Consider the following 23,167-nt stretch of genomic DNA (forward strand, 5'->3'; position numbering starts at 1 on the left):
AATTTCCATTGAATAACTCTTACTTATGCCTGCAGTCGCTCATGTATCCAGATTACACTATAACAGGTTTACTGGAATATACAAAATATATACAGTATATATGAGCTGCATTGCTTTGTTACGCTTACCTTTCTCTCCCTTATAACGTATTGCATCATAATACATCTGCAGCAATTTATCAAAGTCGCTCTTATCTCCTCCTTGTGGCTCTTTAATGACTGTCTTAATCCTTCCTAAATTCTCCCACAAACCTGTATGAATCCATCTGTCTTTTAATTTCTCCAGCATCTGAAAAGATTGAAAATGAAGGAAATGCTCAGTGAGGTTTAAATTAACAATGTGGTCATCCTTTAACTTTATAGCACTTAACGTGCATGCTGCATCTTTGCATCAATTTGTTACTAGCATTGTGTTAGTACTTGTATGATATGTCAAAATAGTAAGCAAAACGCTCACCTATATGGTAATTCAAAAGTAAAAAAGAAAAGTACATTTTATCAAGATAGTCTTCCTAAACTAGACAACCAGCAGCCCCATGGTAATGGCCTTCTTAAATTATAGTTGTGGCAGGGTCATTTAGCAGGGATGGAGAGGTCGGATGTGTTGCAGATAAGGTGCAACTTCCTGATCAGACTTTTGCAATATAGAGCCATTTTTGTTTTACTTTCCCATGCCCTAATCACCAAACATTACAGTTATATGCAAACCACTGGGAATATGTATAACACTGAATCAGGCCCAATGTCCTAAATATATGGGTTATGATTCATCTATGGGGTCCATCCTATTAGGTCCGAAGGGTGCGAGGTGGCATTTTAATGTGTTTAAATGCTGGAAACGGCACCCGATTCAGCCCGATCTCGCACAATTCGCTGGCCGAATTTGCTGAAAATTACTCGCACCCCTATGGAGGTGCAAGCACTTTTACGCAAATTTAGCCCACTATAAAGTGCGCCCGGTGCCGTGATAATTTATACTTGTGAATCTTCCGCACACAATAGGATCCACCCCTTAGTCTATAAAGGATGGAGTATATAACTATTTAACACAGCAGCAGAGAATTTAATTTGATGTTTGAGATGAATATCATATAACTAGTAAGCCTGCTCAAAGCAAAAGCTTCGAAAGCTAGTCTGCTACCTTCTGTGTGTATGCGAGTAAGAGATGTAGTTTCACTCTCTGCCAGCAGATGGCAGTGTTTAGGAGACTTACTGACACTAGACATACAGTATATATAGAAACATAGAATTTGACGGCAGATAAGAACCATTTGGCCCATCTAGTCTGCCCCTTTTTTTACCCTTCAGGTAAACTCAACCCTTTTTAATCCTTATTTCTTTGTAAGGATATTCATATGCCTATCCCAAGCATGTTTAAATTGTCTTACAGTCTTAGCCTCTACCACCTATGATGGGAGGCTATTCCACTTATCCACTACCCTTTCTGTGAAGTAATTCTTTCTAACATTTCCCCTGAACCTACCTCCCTCCAGTTTCAGTGCATGTCCTCGTGTTTTATTACTTCTTTTCCTTTGAAGAAAATTTCCCTCCTGTACTATGTTAAAACCCTTGATATATTTGAAGATTTCGATCATGTCCCCCCTTTCCCTTCTCTGCTCCAAACTATACATGTTTAGATCTTTAGTCTATCCAGGTAAGTTTTGTGATGTAGGCCATGCACCATTTTAGTTGCCCTTCTTTGTACACTCTCCAATGTATTTATATCCTTCTGAAGATATGGTCTCCAGAACTGGACACAGTATTCCAGATGAGGTCGTACCAATGACCTATAAAGTGGCATTATTACGTCTTTTTTTCTGCTACTGATTCCTCTCCCTATGCATCCAAGCATCTGACTAGCCTTCCTCATTGCTTTGTTACATTGCCTCCCTGCCTTTAAGTCACTTGAAATAGTGACTCCTAGATCCCTTTCCTAAGCTCCACTGGGGCAGGGACGGATGTGAATGGTCAAATATTCTCTCTGTAAAGTGCTGCGGAATATGTGTGCGCTACATAAGAAACTGTTAATAATAATAATAATAATAATAATAATAATAATATAGATGTTTGAGAGCAGTATGTGTATATTTCTTGAAAATTTCCATCAACATGGTATCCAAAGGTGAAAGATTTGTTACACCTCACAAATATTATTATTAAGGGGTAAGAGACTTAGGTCTATAATTATTAAAACAATGAATAAAAGGCAATTCCACAGTAGCACATTTCACTGTGTCTAAAATCCTCTTTTAGCAAAACCCAATGAAACTTAACAGACATGTTTCAAAACTGTAGAGTATTAAAGTATATCTGGAAATCCTATTAAAGACAGCATGCTCGCTTAGCTACCAGTGAAGCTGTTACAACAATGATCATTTCAGAAATTTTATGCTTGCAAAGAGACTACAAAATTAGCACTCCAATCGGGCTATAAAAATATTGATATCTAATACCATGATGCTAGTGAGCTGTGAAACAAATTAACCGTTCAGTTTTGTTACAAAAGGATGTTAAAAAGATTTACAGAAAAGCCAAACCAAATACCCAGAAAATTGTATTTAGCTTTTACACTGCAGACCCATCTAGGCATTCCAAATAAAAATGCAAAAGAATCATGTAAACTTGCCTCAGTGATACGTGGCAGGATTATAAATACTCTCACATATTCATACATATATATACACACATATATCTATCTTAAGCCCCGTACACATGGTGCAATTCTAGCAAGAATCGCCGGGGGTATGGTCGCAGAGCAACAATATATTGGTCACTCAGCGACCATATCCCTGTGCATACAGGGCGACTGTGTGTCCCTGCAATGGTGTCTCCCTGCAATGGTCTCTGGTTGCAGGAGCATGCTCCTGCTACCAGCGGCTTCCACCAGCAGTATCATCTTTTCATCAGCGACCATCTCTGGTCACTGATGAAAATGAGACACTGAGCAATATGATTGCTGAGCAATATATTGCCAGCAATCCTATTGCTCCATGTGTACGGAACTTTACACTCGGGTGCAAGCATGAACAAAGGGCCTGATTCAGAGATGGGCGGAAGTTCAATGTCACATACAAGCAGCAGTGAATTTCTGTCCATTCTCTAGAAGCGGTGTGCAGGAGACGTCTCAGTAAAAAAAGATGCCTTGTGTATGTATCTGCGATCCCAGCACTGCACATCACAAGCTAGGATCCAACATCGAGACCATGATGCTCCTCACAGACCGCTAGCTGAGTAAGCCTTAGCTTGTGCAGCTTGTCAATGGAAGCAGGGGGTTGTGAGGCTAGGAATGCATACCCTTGGCTCTCCCCTTTTAGAAAACTCAGACATCACAACTGCATTTCTAGGGATGCATCCTGGGAGATTGCACAGTATACACAATGGAAAACTTCTTTGTGTAACATGATATGTTCACAAACAAATATATATGATATATAATTATATATGCACTGTAAAGTTTATATACTGTGCAATAGCTGCCATCTGTGTCCACAACCCACCGCCATCCTCTTATCCCACAACAGCCTTCTCTCAGTCCTTTCTAACCCACTTGCAGAACTGTCCCAAACAGCTTGTTTTCTGTCACCTCAACCAATACTTAGACACCCCAAACAGAACTTGTAACAATCACACAATAATCCATAAAAAGAAGCCCCCCGTCCCAAAAACCATGTCCACCTAACAGGTTGCCATAACATTAAAGCCACTGATGAAGTGTATCACATTGATTCTCTCTCCACAACGGCACCTGTTATGGGGTAGGCTATAACAGGTAGTTAGTGAACACTCAGTTTTTGAAATGTAGGTGTCTGAAGCAGGCATAATGGGCAAGCATAAGGAACCCAGTGACTTTGACAAAAGTCAAATTGGGGCGAATATAACAAAACATCTCCAAAATGGCATTTAGTTCTTGGTAAGCAGTGGTTAGTACCTAATGAAAGTGGCCCACAGAAGGAAAGCCATTGGACCAACAAAACGGTCATGGTTGTTAAGGTTCATTGAGCAAAGACTAACTTGTATGGTCCTTTACTAAGGAAGAGTTACGCAATATGGACAAAATCATGTGATGCCTGACCATTACACCAATAAGGACTGTAATGACACTGTATTCAAATATGTATACTTTAATATGGAGAGTGTCACCCTTTGCAGTTATAACACCTTCCATTTTTCTTACAAGGCTTTCCACAAGATTTTGGAGTGTTTCTGTGGGAAATTGTGCCCATTTGTTCTGTAGAGCATTTATGAGGTCAAACCCTGATGTTGGACGAGAAGGCCTGGCTTTCAATCTCTATTCCAGTTCATCTCAAAGGTGCTTGATGGTGTTAAGGTCAAAACTCTGTGCAGGCCAGTCAAGGTCTTCCACACCAAACTCATAAAACCATGTCTTTATAGTCCTTCCTTTGTGCACTGGGGCACAGTCATGTTGGAATAATGAAAAAGCCTTCCCCAAACTGTTGCCACAAAGTTGGAAGCCTAGCATTGTTCAAAATGTCTTGGTATGCGGAAGCCCTTCAGTGGAGATAAGTGTCCTAGGCCAAACCCTGAAAAACAGCCCCATACCAGTATCCTTTCTCTATCAAACATTGTAGTCAGGCCGGTAATGTACTTCTATCATCTGCCAAGCTGTCAAACAAAAAAGCGAGATCCATCACTCCACAGAACACATTTCCACTGCTCCACAGTCCAGTGTTGGTGTGCTCACACCACTTCATCCGATGCCTGGCATTGAACTTGTTGATTATTATGTGTAAAGTAGACAGCGCAAATGGACACACTGGATACCAATTGGTTAAAGGATACATGTGAATTTATTATAACATTTTTTTTAAATCGTTAAGAATTAACATCTGAGGAAGCCGCTGACAAAGTGTGAGGCGGGGAAACGCGTCATCAGCAGAGTCCCTGTTTGTTTGCATCGGAGCCACCGCTGTGTGGGAGACCCGGAAGCTGGAGCAAGGGAGTTCTTGATAAAGCTGCAAAAAACAACAGACCAGCTGGGAACTCGCTCAAGGCAGGGGCATTCAATCCCCCCATAAAGTGGATTACAAAAAAGCATCCTACAGCCACGGAGCATAAGTATACCACTCTTTTGTCTGCATTTATCTGACTAACAAAATCCGCTATTTGCTATAGCACACATGCACAGTTGAATGACTAACCAAAAGGGAGGTTGCTAATAAGCATATTCTGTGTGATTTGCACAGTGTTTCTACAAAATATCAAGCACGGATTAGAACTATCACTTGTGCTAGGAACAGTCAAATAACACTGCTTTGGCAAGAGACTGTCATTAACCCCTATCTGTCTAAACAGAAAACCAAGTGATTAACCCTATGCATGCCTAATTAAGTTGGTTAAGGTTGATTTTGCAAGCGCTCACAGATAGTGTCTTAGATCTGCAGGCTCCATGTATGGGAAGAGGGAGGGCAGCTGACATCAGCTGCCTGCCCCCACACCTGCATCTCCAGCACATTTACATGGGAACACCCAGTGTTTTCATGGGGACGCCCAAGAAACACTGGGCGTTCCTATGTGCACAGCCCCTGCCCATACTGCTTGGTGCGTATGGCATGGCAAATAATCAATTAGTCGTGCCCACTTGTACCAAATGAATGCACAGGCGCATACATTGTGGTGCTGGTATTGTGAATGTCCAGATGCTGAACACTAAGCTGTTTGTAAGTTCCATTATAACATTTCAGCATATTGATGTAAAAGACAGGTTCAGCCGAGATTGTTTGAGCTTCAGACTAACACTCCTTTCACACTGCTACGGCGGGTCATACCCAGGTTTTGCTACGTGGGTAAAACCCAAGTACAACTTGGCTGGACCAACTTGTGGCGTGAAGTGGCTTAGAGACATCACTAATACCTTTTCCTATGGTGTGAATGAGTTCCGAGTCACATCATCTCAGCTTAGCCATTCACACTGCTCCATGAGCCGGGTTGAACCAGTGTTCAAACCGGTTAGTTACATGAGTTGTTTAAATTTGGAGGTTTCACACTGCACAATATTCCAGATTATTGTATGTTCTTGTATAATAACCTGGGATATTGATGGTAGTGTAAAAGGGATTGCTAGGCAGCCCTGCTTATCAGTCTAGGACTCACAAGCACTGTGTTGCCCATAGCAACCAATCAAATTCTAATTCTTATTTATAAGCCCCTTCTACAAGATAATAGATAGAATCTGCTTGGTTGCTATGGGCAACATACCATCTTCAGTAGAACTCCTATCTTAGTAAACGTACCTGTGTGCTCTCTTCTCCTAGCTATTAATGCACATCTATATCTGAAAAATACATAGCTATATAGGAAGGGTAGAGAGGGTAGTGCCGAAAATAGAAGGATGGTCCAAAGTGAACCACCTCTTTAACAGCTCTATACTACGCTTCTGTGGGATAGTGCTGGCTACAAAAGAAAAGTCACAGGTATGCAAATATGCTATGCTCTCCCTGTATTATTTGTATTGGATGTGTATTCTGCACAAAACCTGTAATAGGTTCTTTTTTAATAATAATTAACATGGATTTCTGCTTGCATATATAAATGTGCCTAAGTCCCTTGTAAATGCAAAGCATGAAAAACATGCCTGTGGCCAGCACACTGGGGATTGTAGCACTGATACTAAACTGGTGCCTACAGGGAAGGCTCCATCAGGCCCTCTCCATTTGGTAATCCGAATACTCAGGCAAATCATGTAACCAAGTGCATGTCTGCAATGGGACCAAGTCCACAGCACTGGATTTTAATAATATCAAAAGTTTATATTGGGATTAAGTGCTTTTTTATAATGTTGGCATGGATGTCAGAAATGTATAGGTGGGGGAAACTTCTTCCACACACCAAGCATTCCATGTAAACTTTGCTCAGTCAGCACACACATTTAGCTTCATGAAAATAAGTTTTCAGAACAAAGCGAACAGAACTCTTGCTCTGAACATCTGTGGCCAAATGTAAATATTCTCCTAAATGTAGCTGTCAGGCGGAACACAGGCCAAACTCAGAGGTTTTTTAAAGGGGCAATCATTTACAAGGCAAAACGATGCCTTGTAAAGCATTGTCCATTTAAAAAAAAACCTCTGAATTTGCCCTGCATCCTGCATGGCAGCCGAACTCGGAAGCTATTATATTTGGCTACTGGTGTGTAACAGGAACGTATGGCCTGATCCAGAGCTGCATGGAATGCCTATGTTCACACATCTGTGCTTGCATAAAAATCCCTAAAAACTCCTTCGGTACAATCATCACTAAGGGCCAAATTCAGCGCACATTAAGGTGGTATCTCAAGATGCAAATGGTGGTATTACAGCATATCCAGATAACCAAAATGGGCATTTCAGTTCTGTTCTGTTCATACAAGGCGATGTACCCTAGGGTAGTGCTTTGTAGCGGTATTTGAAGTCGCAGATGGGCAAATGTCAAAAGATACACCTTTGGACTCAACATGACTACCTGGCCAACTAAATGATCATGAAGGGGCATCACATTGACCAGATGCCCCATTAAGTGTATTATTGCCTAAACATAACCTTGAAAAAAGATTCACACTTGCATTGAAAGGTTGGCAGCATGATGGCATGATATGTAAGTCAAAATAAAAAAAATCGGTACTTATGTAATATCTGGGCTCCCGTTTTTCTTATGAGACTGCGTCCCCTCGCCACGCTTCGGGCACGGTGACTCGCTGCGCTCGCCACACTATATAAAATCAACTCCATGTGTAGTTGGATAGGGCGTCCCGCGAAATCGGCCAAAAATCGGGCGCAAATCGCATGCAAAAATCCGACAGATTTGCATGCTATTCCATCATTGCACACCCCGACCTTTTCATACCCCCACTATCCACGTCGGCGTGGAGTTGATTTTAGATAGTGTGGCGAGCGCAGAGAGCCACCGAGCCTGAAGCGCGGCGAGCGCAGCGAGGGGCCGCGGAATACATGTAAAGTAATCCGCTGCGCTCGCCACACTTCGGGCTCGGTGGCTCGCCACACTATCTAAAATCAACTCCATGCCAACATGGATAGTGGGGGTATGAAAAGGTCGGAGGACGCGTACCGCTGCCCCTCGCGGGCTCGCTGCGCAAGCCACGCTTCGGGTTGGCGTTGATAGTGGTGGTGGCGTTGACAATGGGGGTGCATTTAACATTGCGAATCACATCGCATCGCATGCCACTTGCTGGCATGCAATGCTATGCGATATTTAATTCTACAATCAGGGGCATTTTCCCGAAAATTGCATCGCAACGCATACCATCGCATATGTTATGCCATGGTATGCAATGAGCACCGTGCTAGGAAACAAGTACCTGGGGGTGTGCAAGGATAGAATAGCATGCAAATCGGCAGGAAACGGCCGAAAATCTGCAAAAAAATCGGCCTCTAAATCGCATCGCAGATCCAATCGGCCGATAAATCGGATGCAATATGGTATACAATTTACATTACATCGGGCGCCCTGATAATACACAACTACCAAAAATTCTAAAATCTTTGAACAATCTGGAGAGTGCATTATTTCTACTACAGTAGACTACAACATATATACGGGATACCCTTTGGAGATTCTATATATGTAGATATACAAGTCCTTCAGTAGTGGCGCTCACATCTCTTACAATAATGTACGATAACAGGTAACCTGAAGACGGTAAATACCGAAACGTTGATAACTTATACAGTGTTATCAAACATCAAACAGTGTTATCTCCACTACTGGAGGACTTATATGGGACTTTTTGCACTTTTGGTTCTGGCAGTCATAGGGGGCACCTGTTCAAGGTATTGGAGTTAAATGAGTGCCGGATATACTGCTAGCTATGTATGTATGTATGTATGTATGTGTGTGTGTGTGTATATATATATATATATATATATATATATATATATATATAAACAAAAGGATATATAGCGCTAAGGCAAGAGTTCTCAGTCCAGCAAAAAATAAGCCTATACCATAGGCTAATATAGCACAAAGTCCCAGTTTATTTGGACTGCAGCTCCCTCATATAGGATTCCTGGGATCCTCAGGAATAATGGATGTCTGTAGAAAATATAATAACAGAGGGGCGCTCCATAGTGCATAAAACAGTTTATTTACATAAAAGCACACAGCATAAAGGATAACCAGCCAGTAAGTGCTCGTACCAAAGTAATCCTCAGTGTGGGCTGGATACCACAAGGTTCAAAACATTAACCAAGCCAGGCAAATCTCCAACCTTTATCCGGGGCAACCGTCAGGAACTCACAGCCCACGCTGCTCTCCCCTCCAGGGGTTACACAGCGTGCCGGGAACCTCGTACAGGAACAGATAGAGGAAGGGCAGCCTGGACAGCGTACAGCATGCAGCATGCAGCGAGCGTCTCCGTAGCCACGCCCCAACGCGTTTCGTGGAACACTTAGTCAGAGGGCGTGGTCTACGGACGCTCGCTGTCAGAATAAGACGGACATAGTGTCCAATGATCTTGCTGCATTTCTTTACAGACAGACCTTTCGGCGTATCGGAGCTTGCGCTCCGTTCGTCACTCATACCAGACATCTGTAGCCAGTAGTGTTGGAGAGATTTTTACACTCCCCTGGCTGGGCCAATCATATTAGTAACCATTCGTTTCTGGGCTGCATAACGTGTCATTTACGTGCAGTCAGAACAAAAACCGCCTCATGCGCTGATAGATGGAGAAAACTACCAATCATATCACGTGCTGAGCAGCCTGTGCTTTTTACACCAGTGCTATTGTTTCATTCCGTAAACAAGAGAACATAGCTCCCATACAAAAGAATTCTTATAAAACTGCTAAAAAGAATCCTGTAGTGAGACCCCAATACAGTGAAAGACGGGAAATCCGCAAAAATAGATATGAGTCTAGAGATTCTTGGGTAAAAGTTCCTTTTAAACAACAAAAGACCCCTCGTAGGCCGGGTAAACCTCAGTCTAATCAAAATAGGAGAGGCTTTGTACATAACAACCGCTTCGAGAGACTGAGATCGACTAATGACGAAATTTACTCTGAAAGGAATTTTTTAGGGCAAGAACCCATGAAATACGGCCACAGACCTATACCCCAGGCTACCCAAACCCCAGTAGGTCAAAAAAGACAAAGAGGGGAAAGAGAGGATCAGGAAGGAGTAGAGAGAGAGCCCAAGATGAGACATCTGCGCTAGAGGGTGAAACAAATAGTATTTTTAATCTCTCCAAAAAAATCCTAACCCCGTTAGAAACTAATGTCCTTAAAAAGGGACTTTCGTTTGCGCCATCAAGGCAACCAACTAAGTTTGATCTATATATCGACTTAAACCTTTTTGTAAGAAAACTCACCATCAAAAGGAATTTTCTGAGGAAATCAGATGCTGCCATTAAAAACTGGGAAAATAATTCTCAAACTCAAACCCAGGAAAGACATCAAAACTCCTCTGGACTAAAACCAAGGTCCACTTTCTATCCGGTTGAGTCAAAGGGAGCTCATATAGACATGTTTTCGGAGTTGGTGAGACGCGACTTCGAGAAAATGTATGAGAAAAACCCTGAAAATAATAAATATAGCTATACTCACCCTAAAAATCTTAATAGAAAGGAATCTGAAGCTCTAAAGAACTTAGCATCTGACACCAATATTGTAATCAAATGTGCGGACAAAGGGGGGGGGCACCTCTATCTGTTCCTGTATGAGGTTCCCGGCACGCTGTGTAACCCCTGGAGGGGAGAGCAGCGTGGGCTGTGAGTTCCTGACGGTTGCCCCGGATAAAGGTTGGAGATTTGCCTGGCTTGGTTAATGTTTTGAACCTTGTGGTATCCAGCCCACACTGAGGATTACTTTGGTACGAGCACTTACTGGCTGGTTATCCTTTATGCTGTGTGCTTTTATGTAAATAAACTGTTTTATGCACTATGGAGCGCCCCTCTGTTTTTATATTTTCTACAGACATATATATATATATATATATATATATATATATATATATACACACACATACATACACACACTGCCGTTCAAAATGAGGATATCATTATATTAATAAGACATACACTCTATAAATTGTTAATGTGGTAAATGACTATACTAACTGCATAGGTCTGGTTTTTAAAGGAATATCTACAGAGAGGCCCATTTCCAGCAACCATCACTCCAGAAAACCCTTGTGTAATTATGTTAGCACAGCTGAAAATGGATTTGCTCATTTGAGAAGCTATAAAACTGGCCTTTTTTGAGGTAGTTGAGTATCTGGATCATCACATTTGTGGGTTCGATTATACTTTCAAAATTACCAGAAAAAGAGAACTTTCACGTGCAACTCAACAGTCTGTTCGTGTTCTTAGAAATTATGGCTTTTCCATGCAAGAAACTGCCATGTAGATATCCCATTAAAAAACAGCTACTATAGTCATTTACCACATTAACAACTTATAGAGTGTATTTCTGATTAATTTAACATTATCTTCATAAAAAAAAAAAACAATAAAAACAGTGCTCTCCATTAAAAAATAATGAAATATCTAAGTGACCCCAAACTTTTGAACTATATAATGCACACACACATACTGAATATATAACCCCCCCCCCGCCTAGCAGTCAGTGGGAAGCATGACAGGTCACTCATCACTGCATCAAATTTTTGGGAATTAGCCGTGTTTAATATCACAATAGGTACTTGTAACTAAATTAAGATTCTTTATACTGGCAAGTTATCAAGAAAGTAGGCAGGAATAGATGTGTTGACAGAAAAATATGTTTATCCTATATAATTACTGTTTGTTCAAGAAAGATCTGTGGTGGCTATTGTATACTGACTGAATTTACAAATGGGACCACCCCCAGATTATTTTACTATCCTAAAACTCTAAACCAGGATTATTAGCAACAGTATTAAGAAAGCTTTTTTTACAGAACTCTTGTCGGAAAATGTTTCCAACGACACAAAGTAAAACGAAGATGCAATATTTGGAAAGGGCAAGGCATTTCAGTTTACTATAACATACCATGATACAAGTACAAAAAATGACAGCCACTCCAATGACACACTTCCCAAGTCCATATGACAGCTGGGCTATTGGCAATAGCAGCACTAATATAATGTATACAATCAGGTGTGATGGTAATATTTGAGCTTTGTTTCTAAGTACTCAACTGACCTGACCTGCTAACTGGTAGTGGCAGGCATTCTAAGGAGCTATAACAAGGAGAAGGTATAATTAAAACAAAACCCCAAGTGTGAGAAAAAGCATAGTATTATGAACAGCATTATGCTTGGTGTATGAACACAAAAACACAGTAAGAGGTGAATAATTTATGGTCATATTTTGAATGCAGAGTGTGGACCACTCAGCTCTGAGCGCTGGGTACTTCACTGCTCTGATTTCTCTACTGGGACAGTGACAAAGTGCCTACCCACCATAGCGAGAAGCAGCACTGAACTGTGTACCCAGTGCCATAAATCAACACTGTAGCCTACAGGACGTCTCTCTGGTACAAACATACCATCAATTTTTCAATAACCTTGTTAAATAATAGAAGGTTTGAACTGTGACAACAGTAATGAAAAATGAAATATTTTGCACGCCAAAGGCTGCTGAAAGGAAAAAAGTTAATATGCTGCACAGAGAATTAAAAAAAAATGAATGAAGAAACGGAAATATTACTCCTTTCTTACATTAAATGCAATTTTTCCAGCAGTTTTACCAAAGCGATCCAGCGCACTATTTACTAGTACACCTGTAATAGAACGACTTGCTTTTCCATGCAGTCTCAGCTCAACCCTTTTGTGATACAGCAATCCAGAATTACTGCAAAGCGCCTCCTTGAGACAAAGCCATACAGTCAAGGGAAAGGAAAGTTATCAAGCAAGAAAGCATCCAGTACTTTGTGCTTGAAACTATTTCCAAGTAGCTCATTGCAATGTAATGAAACAAAATAGTAAAAATATGTACAGCATGGAATATGCACTGCATTTGCACAGGGGAGCGATGGTATGCGCAGCAGCTTGGTATAAGCGGACACAGCAAAATGATTATTCGCTGTGCCGTTTGCACCTAGCAGTGTGGGCATAGGGCGACAGTGAGGACCTGCACCCATGGGAACGCCCAGCGTTTCATGGGCGTTTCCATTGTAATTTGGGGATGATGCGGGTGTTGGCAGTTGACGTTAGCTGATGACAGCTGCCGCCATCTTCCCATACAGGGAGCCCGTATGTCTAAGACACCATAGAGGTGTCTTAGATCTGCGAGCACTTGCAAAATCATTCGATGGTTGGCAACCATCAAATGATTTTGTCCTCGCACGCAAGGCTGCAAATGGAAGTTTATGCTAAACCTCCATTGGCATCCGTGTGGGGATATTCAGGATGCAAGCGGGGGCGGACGTTTGTGCGGGTTGCGCATAGATGACATGCAAAGCTGCAAAATTCTTATGGAGTGTTTTGGATTGGAAAAAAAAACACCAAAAATACCTTTATGCAAGGAACATTTGAGCTGATTTGAAGACTTTCAACATGAGGTGCCTGTGGTGACCAAAGGATATTGCAATATTCAACAACATATAAAGAAACCTTGATATGCATGTATGTTTATGTAAGTAACCAGTATTTTGTCACAAGTGGTGACCATCTAGCAAATGATCCCTCACCATCCCATATAAGGAGAGGAAACACTGCAGCTGCCATATGAACTGTGGACTTTTATTATTTCTTTAAAATACTACACTATGGGGGAAATTTACGAAGTTGTGTATTCTACGTCACATGTGATGTTGCTATGGGCAACAAATCAGATCGTGTCTACTATCTTCTAGAGGGTGCTAAAAAAATAAGTAGATTCTGATTGGTTGGCCAAAGCAACATCACATGTGAAGTGGAATTTGCATCTTAGTAAATTTCCCAATATACTGTATATTTGTATTATTTCACATACTGTACAACCCTTTTGAGAGAAATTCAGAAGGATATTCTACATTACGAAGGACTGTCATACAAGGAAGGTGGTATACCCTTACCGCCAATGTATGTAACATACAGATTCTTTAATATATATGTTTGTTTAATCAATCTTGAGAGTGGGGTGCCACACTCTTTTATTGTTTGTCTAGGCTGATAACACTTGGAAGTTTGTGTGCTGCCCCATTAACGCGAGGAGTTATAAACTGGGTCACATATACGTACTTTAGTCCTGATTGTGATGCAGGCCAAACATTTGAGGCTTGAATCCCCCCCTGTTTGCAAATCCATCAATGACCAACAATTTCCCAGTAAAATAGGTTCTTGCATGCAAATACAAGTCTCATACCAAAGTGTATTCCGGAAGCATCGCGTAGCTTTTCCATGTTTTAAATAATTTTGCAGTAGATACATATTTATAGCAAAAACTGTAAAAATAAATTTCTTAGCAACTATGGACACAATAATGAACAATTTGCAGACCCCCTGTGCCATATGAATTCCCTTTGACATAATGCCAAATATCGCCCTCTCAGGGGTCAGTAATAATGCAGAGATTAAATGCTGAGTGGTGTATCTCTACACCTGCATCCAGAAGCCCCATATCACGGCCATTTCCACAAACAATGGAATAATTCCCCCTCTGGGAACCGCACCGAAGGCATAAGTGGTCAACAAGCAAACCCATCAAATACTGTTGATGTGGTGACAAATAAGTCCTATGTAACACATTAAAGAAAAATTCTACATCGGAAGCAGCAGGACCAATTTAATATAATTTTCCACATTTTTCAACAATTTTTTTGTGGCCAGCAAGGGAAAATTACCTCTCCAAAGTGTCATCCCTGTATGGAAGCCATCATGCTGAAGAGGGATGTGTAGGAATGAATAATGAACCGAGAACGCCTTAAAGGGGGTGTTTTCCCATCCCAGGAGAGTATCCAACGGATTGTTATAGTCCCTCGGGGAGAGCCCCCTGGAGAGACCAGCCACATAGTGTTGGGCCTGGAGGAACGCCAATGGAAAAGACTTTAGGATTGGTAACTTGTCAACAGCTTGTGCAAATGTTAGTGGATAATTAGACACTATTAGACAAGGTGTCCCAAAAGGGCTGTGGTATATAGTCCCGACAGTCGGGATCCCGACTGGCCGGACGCAGACAGCATGGCGAGCGCAACAAAGTTCTTTGCAGGCTTGCTGCGCTCGCCACCGATTCTATTCTCCCTCGTGGGGGTCATGGACCCCCACGAGGGAGAATAGCTGGTGGCCGTCAGGACCCCGAGTGTCGAGGTAATGACTGTCGGTATCCCGACTGTCGGGAAACTGTCCAGCACCCGTCCCAAAGTAGTAATTCCATGAGGTTGCCAAAGAGTAAATGGATATTGTGCATTACCATCCTGAAACCATGGGTTAGATACCAACAGGAAATAAAGAAACACATATGGGTTTAGCGATTGATCATGGCGCAGTAGGATCCACACTTTACGAGTAGTCATGAATAGTAGATTATTCTTTAACGAGATAGATATCTCCTCATCGTGGTGATGTAGAAAAGCAATTAAATTATCCCCATTATAAAAGTTATATTCCAGTAGTGTTAGAGCACATATCTTTGCTGTGTATCTAATCACGTAAATAACGCAAATGGGAGGCGTGACTGTATTCTGAAATATTAGGCAAGTTGACACTGGTCATATACTTTTTTTTTATCTTCAATTCATTTATTTTCATATGCAAAAAGACAAACCGACAATGATATACGAACAATAATAATGATTACATACATACATAAAATAAATATAATACAAAATAAATAAAGATAAATAGGTAACATAAAATACAATAAAATACTGTGCTTGTCAATCAACTGAAAGTAGCAAGGATGAAGAAAGACCTCTTGCTTCTATGTCAAATTATATGACCTATAGGGAGCAGGCGTCGGTAATTTTACATGTCCCAAGCCCATGCTGACGGTTGTCTGGTGCTCAATGTGTGGGGAGGCCAAGGTTGATACTACATCGCCATCAGTATCCCAAGTCCGAGGTACGAGAATACATTATCAATGGAAATTTCCCTGTGCTTTATGATTATATTCGGTTGGATATTTGCAGGTCCCGTATTCACTGGTCCTTTTCCATACAGAGTGGAAATATCAAATAGGATAGTGTGGAGAGCAAGTGCATACATTATTACATAAATCTAAATGTACAGCAACATCTTACAAAAAAAATAGAACAATCTACTTAGTGTATCTAATCATTCTGTGTGGTGTACTATAACAGGTAGCGGTTTCCCGCTGCAATTGTTGTGAATATAGATATATCTAATAAATTATATTACATATCTAATTTTATTACTTGCGTGTTACTAAAGTGCGATAATTATCCGTGGTCATTAGCGTCCTGGTAGAAAATTGAGTTTATCCAATAGTGCCAGATCTGATCAAATTTAATTAGTGTTTCGACTAATATATAGAGATTTTTCCGGTCTAATAATGTAGTTGACTAGTAGCTTCCAACAATTAAAATCCGGGGCTTTAGTGGATATCCATGCCCTCCCCACAATTACTTTTGCCAAAGAGCAAAGGCTATTTATATATGTTCTTTCACCACCCATAGTAATGTTGCCTACAATGCCAAGCATACACAGCACTTGGCTGTTAGGGTATCATTTGCAATCCCTGTGTCGATAATAGTTTGTTAGAAATGCCCATAGAAGATGTATAAAAGTTCCAGGAAGGTGGCCACACTTTGGGCAGATTGCCGAGGATCTTCCTGAAGCTAGCTTTCAGTAACGTTTTAATCGGGGATTCCCCAAATGAGGAAGGACTATTGGGAAAATGTACTGCCAGCACACTTCTCAACTGGAGGTAGTGGAAGAAGTGTGTCTGGGGTAGATTAAACTCTGCCTTAAATTGTAGAAAGGATTTAAGCCCCATTGAGTTGTAAATTTGGCGAAGGGTGGTGACTGTAGAGGGGTGCCATACTTTTTTTTACATGCAATGCTTTACATTCACTGTCTGTAAGTAAGTCTTCCAGTAAATAGTCCTTGTCCACGAAATCTACTTCCATGATTTGGTTTGATTCGTGCCACATTTTGATGGCTTGGGCCATTAAGGGGGATCTAGATGTGATTTATTGCCCTTTAAAAAACTGTGCATCGGACTGTGACCTAATGTAGAGGAAGTGACTAATGCATTAGCTGTGTCGTGGCTATGTTCCTCTTGTATGAACCATGGTCTTAATTGTGTTAGCTGGGAGGCCAGATAATACCTTCTTATATCTGGCAGGGCTAGGCCTCCCTCTTCCCTCTCCCTCATTAAATTGTTTAGCTGGATTTTTGGGCGAGCCCCATTCCAGATAAATGAGGATAGTATGTTATTCAATTTTCTAAATAATGATTTCAGTAAATAAATCGGTGATTGTTGGACCACATACAAAAATTTAGGAAGGACCGCCATCTTGACCAGGTTTATTCTGCCCGCTATTAATGGGATTTTTTTCCATGATTTTATTTTCTTCTCCAGTCAATCAACATGCAGGGGTTGAATGTTCAGCTGAACAAAATCTTTCGGATCCCAGGACACAGTAATGCCTAGATATTTGAAGATTGATGCCCACTGTAGCGGCAGGGGGTTGTAAACTTCTTAAAGTTTTTTCATTGTATCCTTTTGCTTTCAGAGACAAAATCATCATACATTACAACTTGCTCAGGAGCTCTGTGGAGTTCAGTGGGAAACCGTTAACTATCATTAAATGAGCATATCATCCAGTATAGGGGTGGCCAAACCAGTCATTGAGATCTACCAACTGTCCACATTTTCCAAATCGCCTAGCTGGTGCACAGCGGGTGTCATTACTAACTGTCACATTTTCAAACATTCTGCATTCATTCCTACTATAGATCCACAGGTTGCCTGACAAACATGAAGTGTTGGTAGATCTTGAGGACAGGTTTGGCCACCCTTGTTGTATACCCAGTTTTAATGGAAAAATGTGTGGTAATAAAAATTTGTCTATTTTTCTAAATTCTATTGTCTAAAATAGACAATAGAAGTATATAGAGTATTGACTAAAATAACTGCAACCACATTAGCATATACTTTAGAAATAAGCAGAAGCATAGAAAGGGGGTAATGGAATAAAGCAGGATGTCACTCCTACATAATTGTCAACTTGGACCTGAAAATCTGGCCTGGTTTCCGAGTTAATATAGTGACAACCATTCTACCAGCAGATGCTGCTATTCTTACAATAAGGTTCATCACCTGTCCTGTCGTAATAAGTAAGCATGGTTGGTAAGACCTTTCCATTAAAGAAATGAAAACCATACATATTTTTTAGATAAATTACTACTTTAAAATAAAATAATAACATTTACTGAACCATCATAGTCAAAATGGAAATTTAAGTGTTTACTTCTTGCCTGACCTGTCATAGTCGAAATCAAATTCCCCTGTGAAAGGACTTTGCTGGAAAAATAGAAATGAAAAAAAAACTTTCTTTTTATCAATCAAAAGGTTTATTTCAAGGTTGACAAAGCCCTGAAAAACAAACACATGACAAGCAAATACAAACAACTTAGCCACAGGAACTAAATGCCAAATGGCTTGTACAGCGAAACGTAAAACTGCTCATGAACAAGCCCAAAAAGGATGTAAATGTGCCAAAGGGTTGGGGGACAATGGAACAAAGGGGAATGAGAAAAATCGGGAGAGATGCCCACATGAGAGAGCCACAACATTATTAGAGCTTTGTGTTATGATGTAGGGTATTTATTATCCCATAATAAAAAACAGCACCCAGACCTTACAAAAAATAAAATTAAAAAGAATGGTGAACCCATTTACTTCTGGGATTTTTCCTCCCCCTTATAAAGTCACTTTTTGGGTGGGTACATTCCAACATGAATACCATTCATTTGTTTCAGAAGTGTTCATAAGAATCGTTACTGTATGTCCCCGTTTGCATTCTTTTGTCACTATTTTATAGTATGTAGAATGTGGCAGCAAAGTCAGATTTATTACCATTAATTCACATAGTGCTACCACATTAAGCAGTGCTGTAAAGACTATAAAAATAGACCCTACATACTAAAATTGCTACCCCACTGGCATGTCATTTGGAGGCAAACATTATAGAGCCAGGGCATTTTATTTTTCTTTAAGATTGTTGGCCTTTTATCTGCAGTAGGTCTTCAACATATAGACTAGGAAAGTATATAAAACAAGAAATTCAAGGTAACTTTATGGGATGTGGTTAAATTATCAGCGGTTGGGATGCCGGCAGTCGAAGTCCCTAATCATTGGCTAAACAACGGCACCGTAATACTCACACCAGACTACGGATTGTAAATATGCTGGGGGTGGGGGTTTGTAAGGCTGGGGGGGTGTAAGGCTGGGAGGGGGGGAAGGTTTAGGAGATTGGAGAAGGCTAGGCAGTGAAAAGGGAGGGTTAGGCACCAAGAAAAGGGAAGTATAGTGTTAGGCTACAACGGGGAGGTAGATTGGGCTGCAGAGAAGGAGGGCTAGGAATCGGGTTCGGAGGGTTAGAGGGTAACGGAGAAGGTAAGTATACTTACTGCATCCCTGTCAGAATTCTCAGCATCAAGATGCCACGGTCAGTCTTCTGACAGCCAGCATCAATTGGGTATATGACTTGTACAGTGAACTAGGTAATAACTATAACTAGCCTGGTCTATAGAAAGGAATAGTAGTCTATTTATCATTATGGGACAATAGAAAACATAGTGATGAGGATTTAGACAGAGAAACATAAAGCTTTTATACTTCTTAAATAGGCTTCCCCATGCTTTGAATTGGTTAGGCCATCTCCGAAAACCACCAGTCATGGCTTCAACCTGCAAGAGCCACTGTCGGCAAGATCTTTTAACAAACAGGAATAAAAGATAAGGTTTTTAAAACTTTCCTAAATAGATATTTTAAATGGTACTTGTTTAGTTTCACGGCGGCAGCATGGCCGTGCGTCTGAATCCCCTTATAAAAGATAAGGTTTTTTAAAACTTTCCTAAATAGATATTCATGGAACACATTCTGGCCTTTAAAGCAGATATTTTAGAATTTGAATACAAGTAGCAAAACAGATGAGGACATACTGAAATGTGCGAAAAATAAATGCAGAACAGATTCATAATACTATTCCTAATAAGTGAAGAAACCTTTTATATATTAGTTATAGGACATTTTCCAGTTGCATTTGGAATCTAAACAAAATACACAAGCATTATGAATTTGATTGGTCAGGAGAAGTTACATGCATCAATCACAAGGTGTACAGCTAAAGTCTATTGTTTTTGGAGACTGATTTATTGTAATACATGCTATTCGTTGTTTTGTTGCAGGTTTTTGTACTCGCTGTAAGTCAGCAGGAACACTGGCTGACAGCACGAGCAGCCACGGTTTATTGCTTGCATACTTACTCAGTCAAAAGAGCAAAATACTTCATTTCGACTGTGTGATAAATCTCCTCTCATGCAACTGCAGCCTTAAGTGGTGGGAAAAAATGCTGAAGCAAAACTCATTAAAAGTAATCAAAGAAGAATTCAGACCATGTGTTAAAATAAAGTGTACTAGTTACACTTTGTGCTTTCTTAACAACAAACAGCTCCACATGGAAGTGAGCAGCGTTAATGGATTTTTGTCTTCATTTCCCCCACAAGCTGCAAATAATATGCTTGAAGGTATCAAAATGTAATAATCAACTTTTTATAGTGCCAGATACTAGAGTTATGCCCTTCCATAACCCATCTCCATAAGGCAGAGGTTATGGAAACAGAAGTTTGGTCTGGACGATGAAAATATAAGAGGAAAAAGGTGCAAGAGCTCAATTCAAACCACATTTGAAATAAAGGCGAAGATTTATTGACAGATTGTCGTAATGCAATAAACATTTTAATAATTATATTCAATGGACAAAAAAACATGCTTCAATATGAATTTTCATTTAGATCTATCTAGTTTGTGTGTATTTTGACAAATGTAAACAACATTTACAACACCTGCCTAGTTCATGTGTCTGTAAATGACTGACACTTCCCTCCCATTGTTGTCACATGATTCATTGTGAAGCTGTCCACCACAGAATGTACAAGTGAAAAAAACTGCACTAAAAGCCCCACATAAGATGGAGCAGTCAATGGCCTGTTCTCAAGAGCATACATACAGGTTTTTCACATTGAGTGAGACCATGCCAATATTTTACCCATGGTGGTAAGAAGTTTGTGGGAAATCTTTCATAAAAGTATGAGTGCAAATTCCAGCATGAGTCTATTGGTAACTACTAAATCTCGATCATAAAATTTCCTTCAGCAAGGATAGTGTTCAAGTTATATGAGTCGGTATTCATTCACCATGGTAAATTAACATGGGTGAAAATGGAGGGTAGCCTTAAGCTTCAATGCCCAGAGCTATACAAGTGGGCATCAGATTTTTCCCAATAACCTTGCTAATGCCTGTTAAGGTAGCATGTAAACGGGTGTTAGCACAGGTCAATGGCCGTTAACATGCCGAATCTGTGAAACGTTCACGTGTTAATGTGGGAAAAAGGGGGGTATACTCGAGATTGTATAGCTCTGAGTAGAACGGGCGCCTAGTGAGGTGTTGTGTCAAGCTGCTCCAACTCAAGGGGGTGTCAGCCCCTAACAATAGGTATAGGAAAAAAAGGAAAAGTGTGGAGCGCTCAGGTAGATCAATTGGATAGTACAATATAACAATTCATTAAAATTTAAATATACATAAACAATATCAATGTAAAACAATAAAATCAATACATGTGTATTAATAAAGAATAAAGACACAGGAGGTATTTATAGGATGGTGATATAGTTCTGCTGCTAATTGGTACTCCTATAAGCAATCGTGAGGACATCTCCCAATTTGAGAACCAGATCTTCCTCCAGCGGTATCCAACTATCCGGCATGGTATGTGACTCCATTATTATTTGGCTCCAAAACCAGTGGAAACAGCAAACACAAAGTTGCTTATCAATTATTTTACATTGCTTATCAATTATTTTACATTGATATTGTTTATGTATATTTAAATTTTAATAAATTGTTATATTGTACTATCCAATTGATCTACCTGCATTACTTTTCCTTTTGTTCACGTGTTAATGGGCATTAACACAGAGAAGCCATGAAAAGCTCAGATTGGTATCTTAATAAGGTCATGGCACCCGTTAAGTCATAGGACTTTTTTTATGCAAATTAATGGCTATGACAAATAACATTAAAAATAAAACTTTCTCCGTGTAATAAAGCTTACAAAATGCATACAATTTGTATAATAATGCTACTGAAAAATGCTATAACACTGAACCGCTTAACATCTAAAAACATATAATCTAAATAGGTTCTCATTGATATGTAAAACAATCACTATATTACATAAAAATCATATCAACCTTCTGAACACTTACAACTAATATTTTTTCTTTTGTTTAACCATTCATTCAATGTGATATTTATACTTCTTACCAAAAAAATACATTCCTAGTTGTAAATGGTAAAATATAAAGTCATAAGTGATTTATTTTTCTTTTGGCACACTCAAAGGTTTTGGACAGGAGGTGAATTTGGCACTGAATATAGTTATCTACAGTATCTAGGGAAAATTCCATGCAAATGGATTATAAAAGTTGTAGCAAAGACAATATTCTTATACACGCACTACTGCTTTCATGAAATCAATACGCTTGTTTTGCTATAAATAAAATACCTAAAAAGCTTCTGTGGATATACAGGTTGAGTATCCCTTATCCAAAATGCTTGGGACCGCAAGCATTTTGTATAAGGGATTTTTGCGGATTTCAGAATATTTTTTCTTACCAGTCCCACGGTGGTGCTCCGATGTTCCCCCTGGCATCCACCAGGATCCTCTCCAACAGTCCCCGGTCCCAAGGATGACATCACCTGCGCAATGCATCCTTGGGACCAGGGATGCCGCTCAAGAGGAATCTGATGGCTGCTGTGGACACACACTATAGCAATGTTAAGGGTTAAAAAAAAAATCACGGTTTTTGGAATATTTAGTTTTTTTTGGCTATACGGATTAGGAAGACACCCTGTGCTATTTCACCTTGTTTCATGATGGCCATTTTTAGATTATCAAATTGAATTTAAAAGAAACCTGGCAAAATGTTCAGGTATAAACTATGAAGGTAAAATGCAATGTTCAATGTTAACCTGACAATCCAGTGCTGCTCTAACATATGGTAAAGTGTTGC

The 23,167-nt window shown here is 40.1% G+C and overlaps 1 protein-coding gene across 3 annotated transcripts in view; it reads right to left on the minus strand.

The window, feature by feature from the left end:
- Positions 1-23,167, minus strand: part of BRIP1 (BRCA1 interacting DNA helicase 1) — a 274,827-nt gene that overhangs the window by 96,916 nt on the left and 154,744 nt on the right. For all 3 annotated transcript variants that reach the window (XM_083173748.1, XM_083173749.1, XM_083173750.1), the window contains exon 15: positions 129-288. In XM_083173748.1, coding sequence (XP_083029874.1) covers positions 129-288 — 160 coding nt within the window. The remainder of the gene's footprint in view (positions 1-128; positions 289-23,167) is intronic.

This window comes from Crinia signifera, chromosome 2 (genome assembly GCF_055691185.1).
Source record: "Crinia signifera chromosome 2, ASM5569118v1, whole genome shotgun sequence".
Lineage (NCBI taxonomy): Eukaryota > Metazoa > Chordata > Amphibia > Anura > Myobatrachidae > Crinia > Crinia signifera.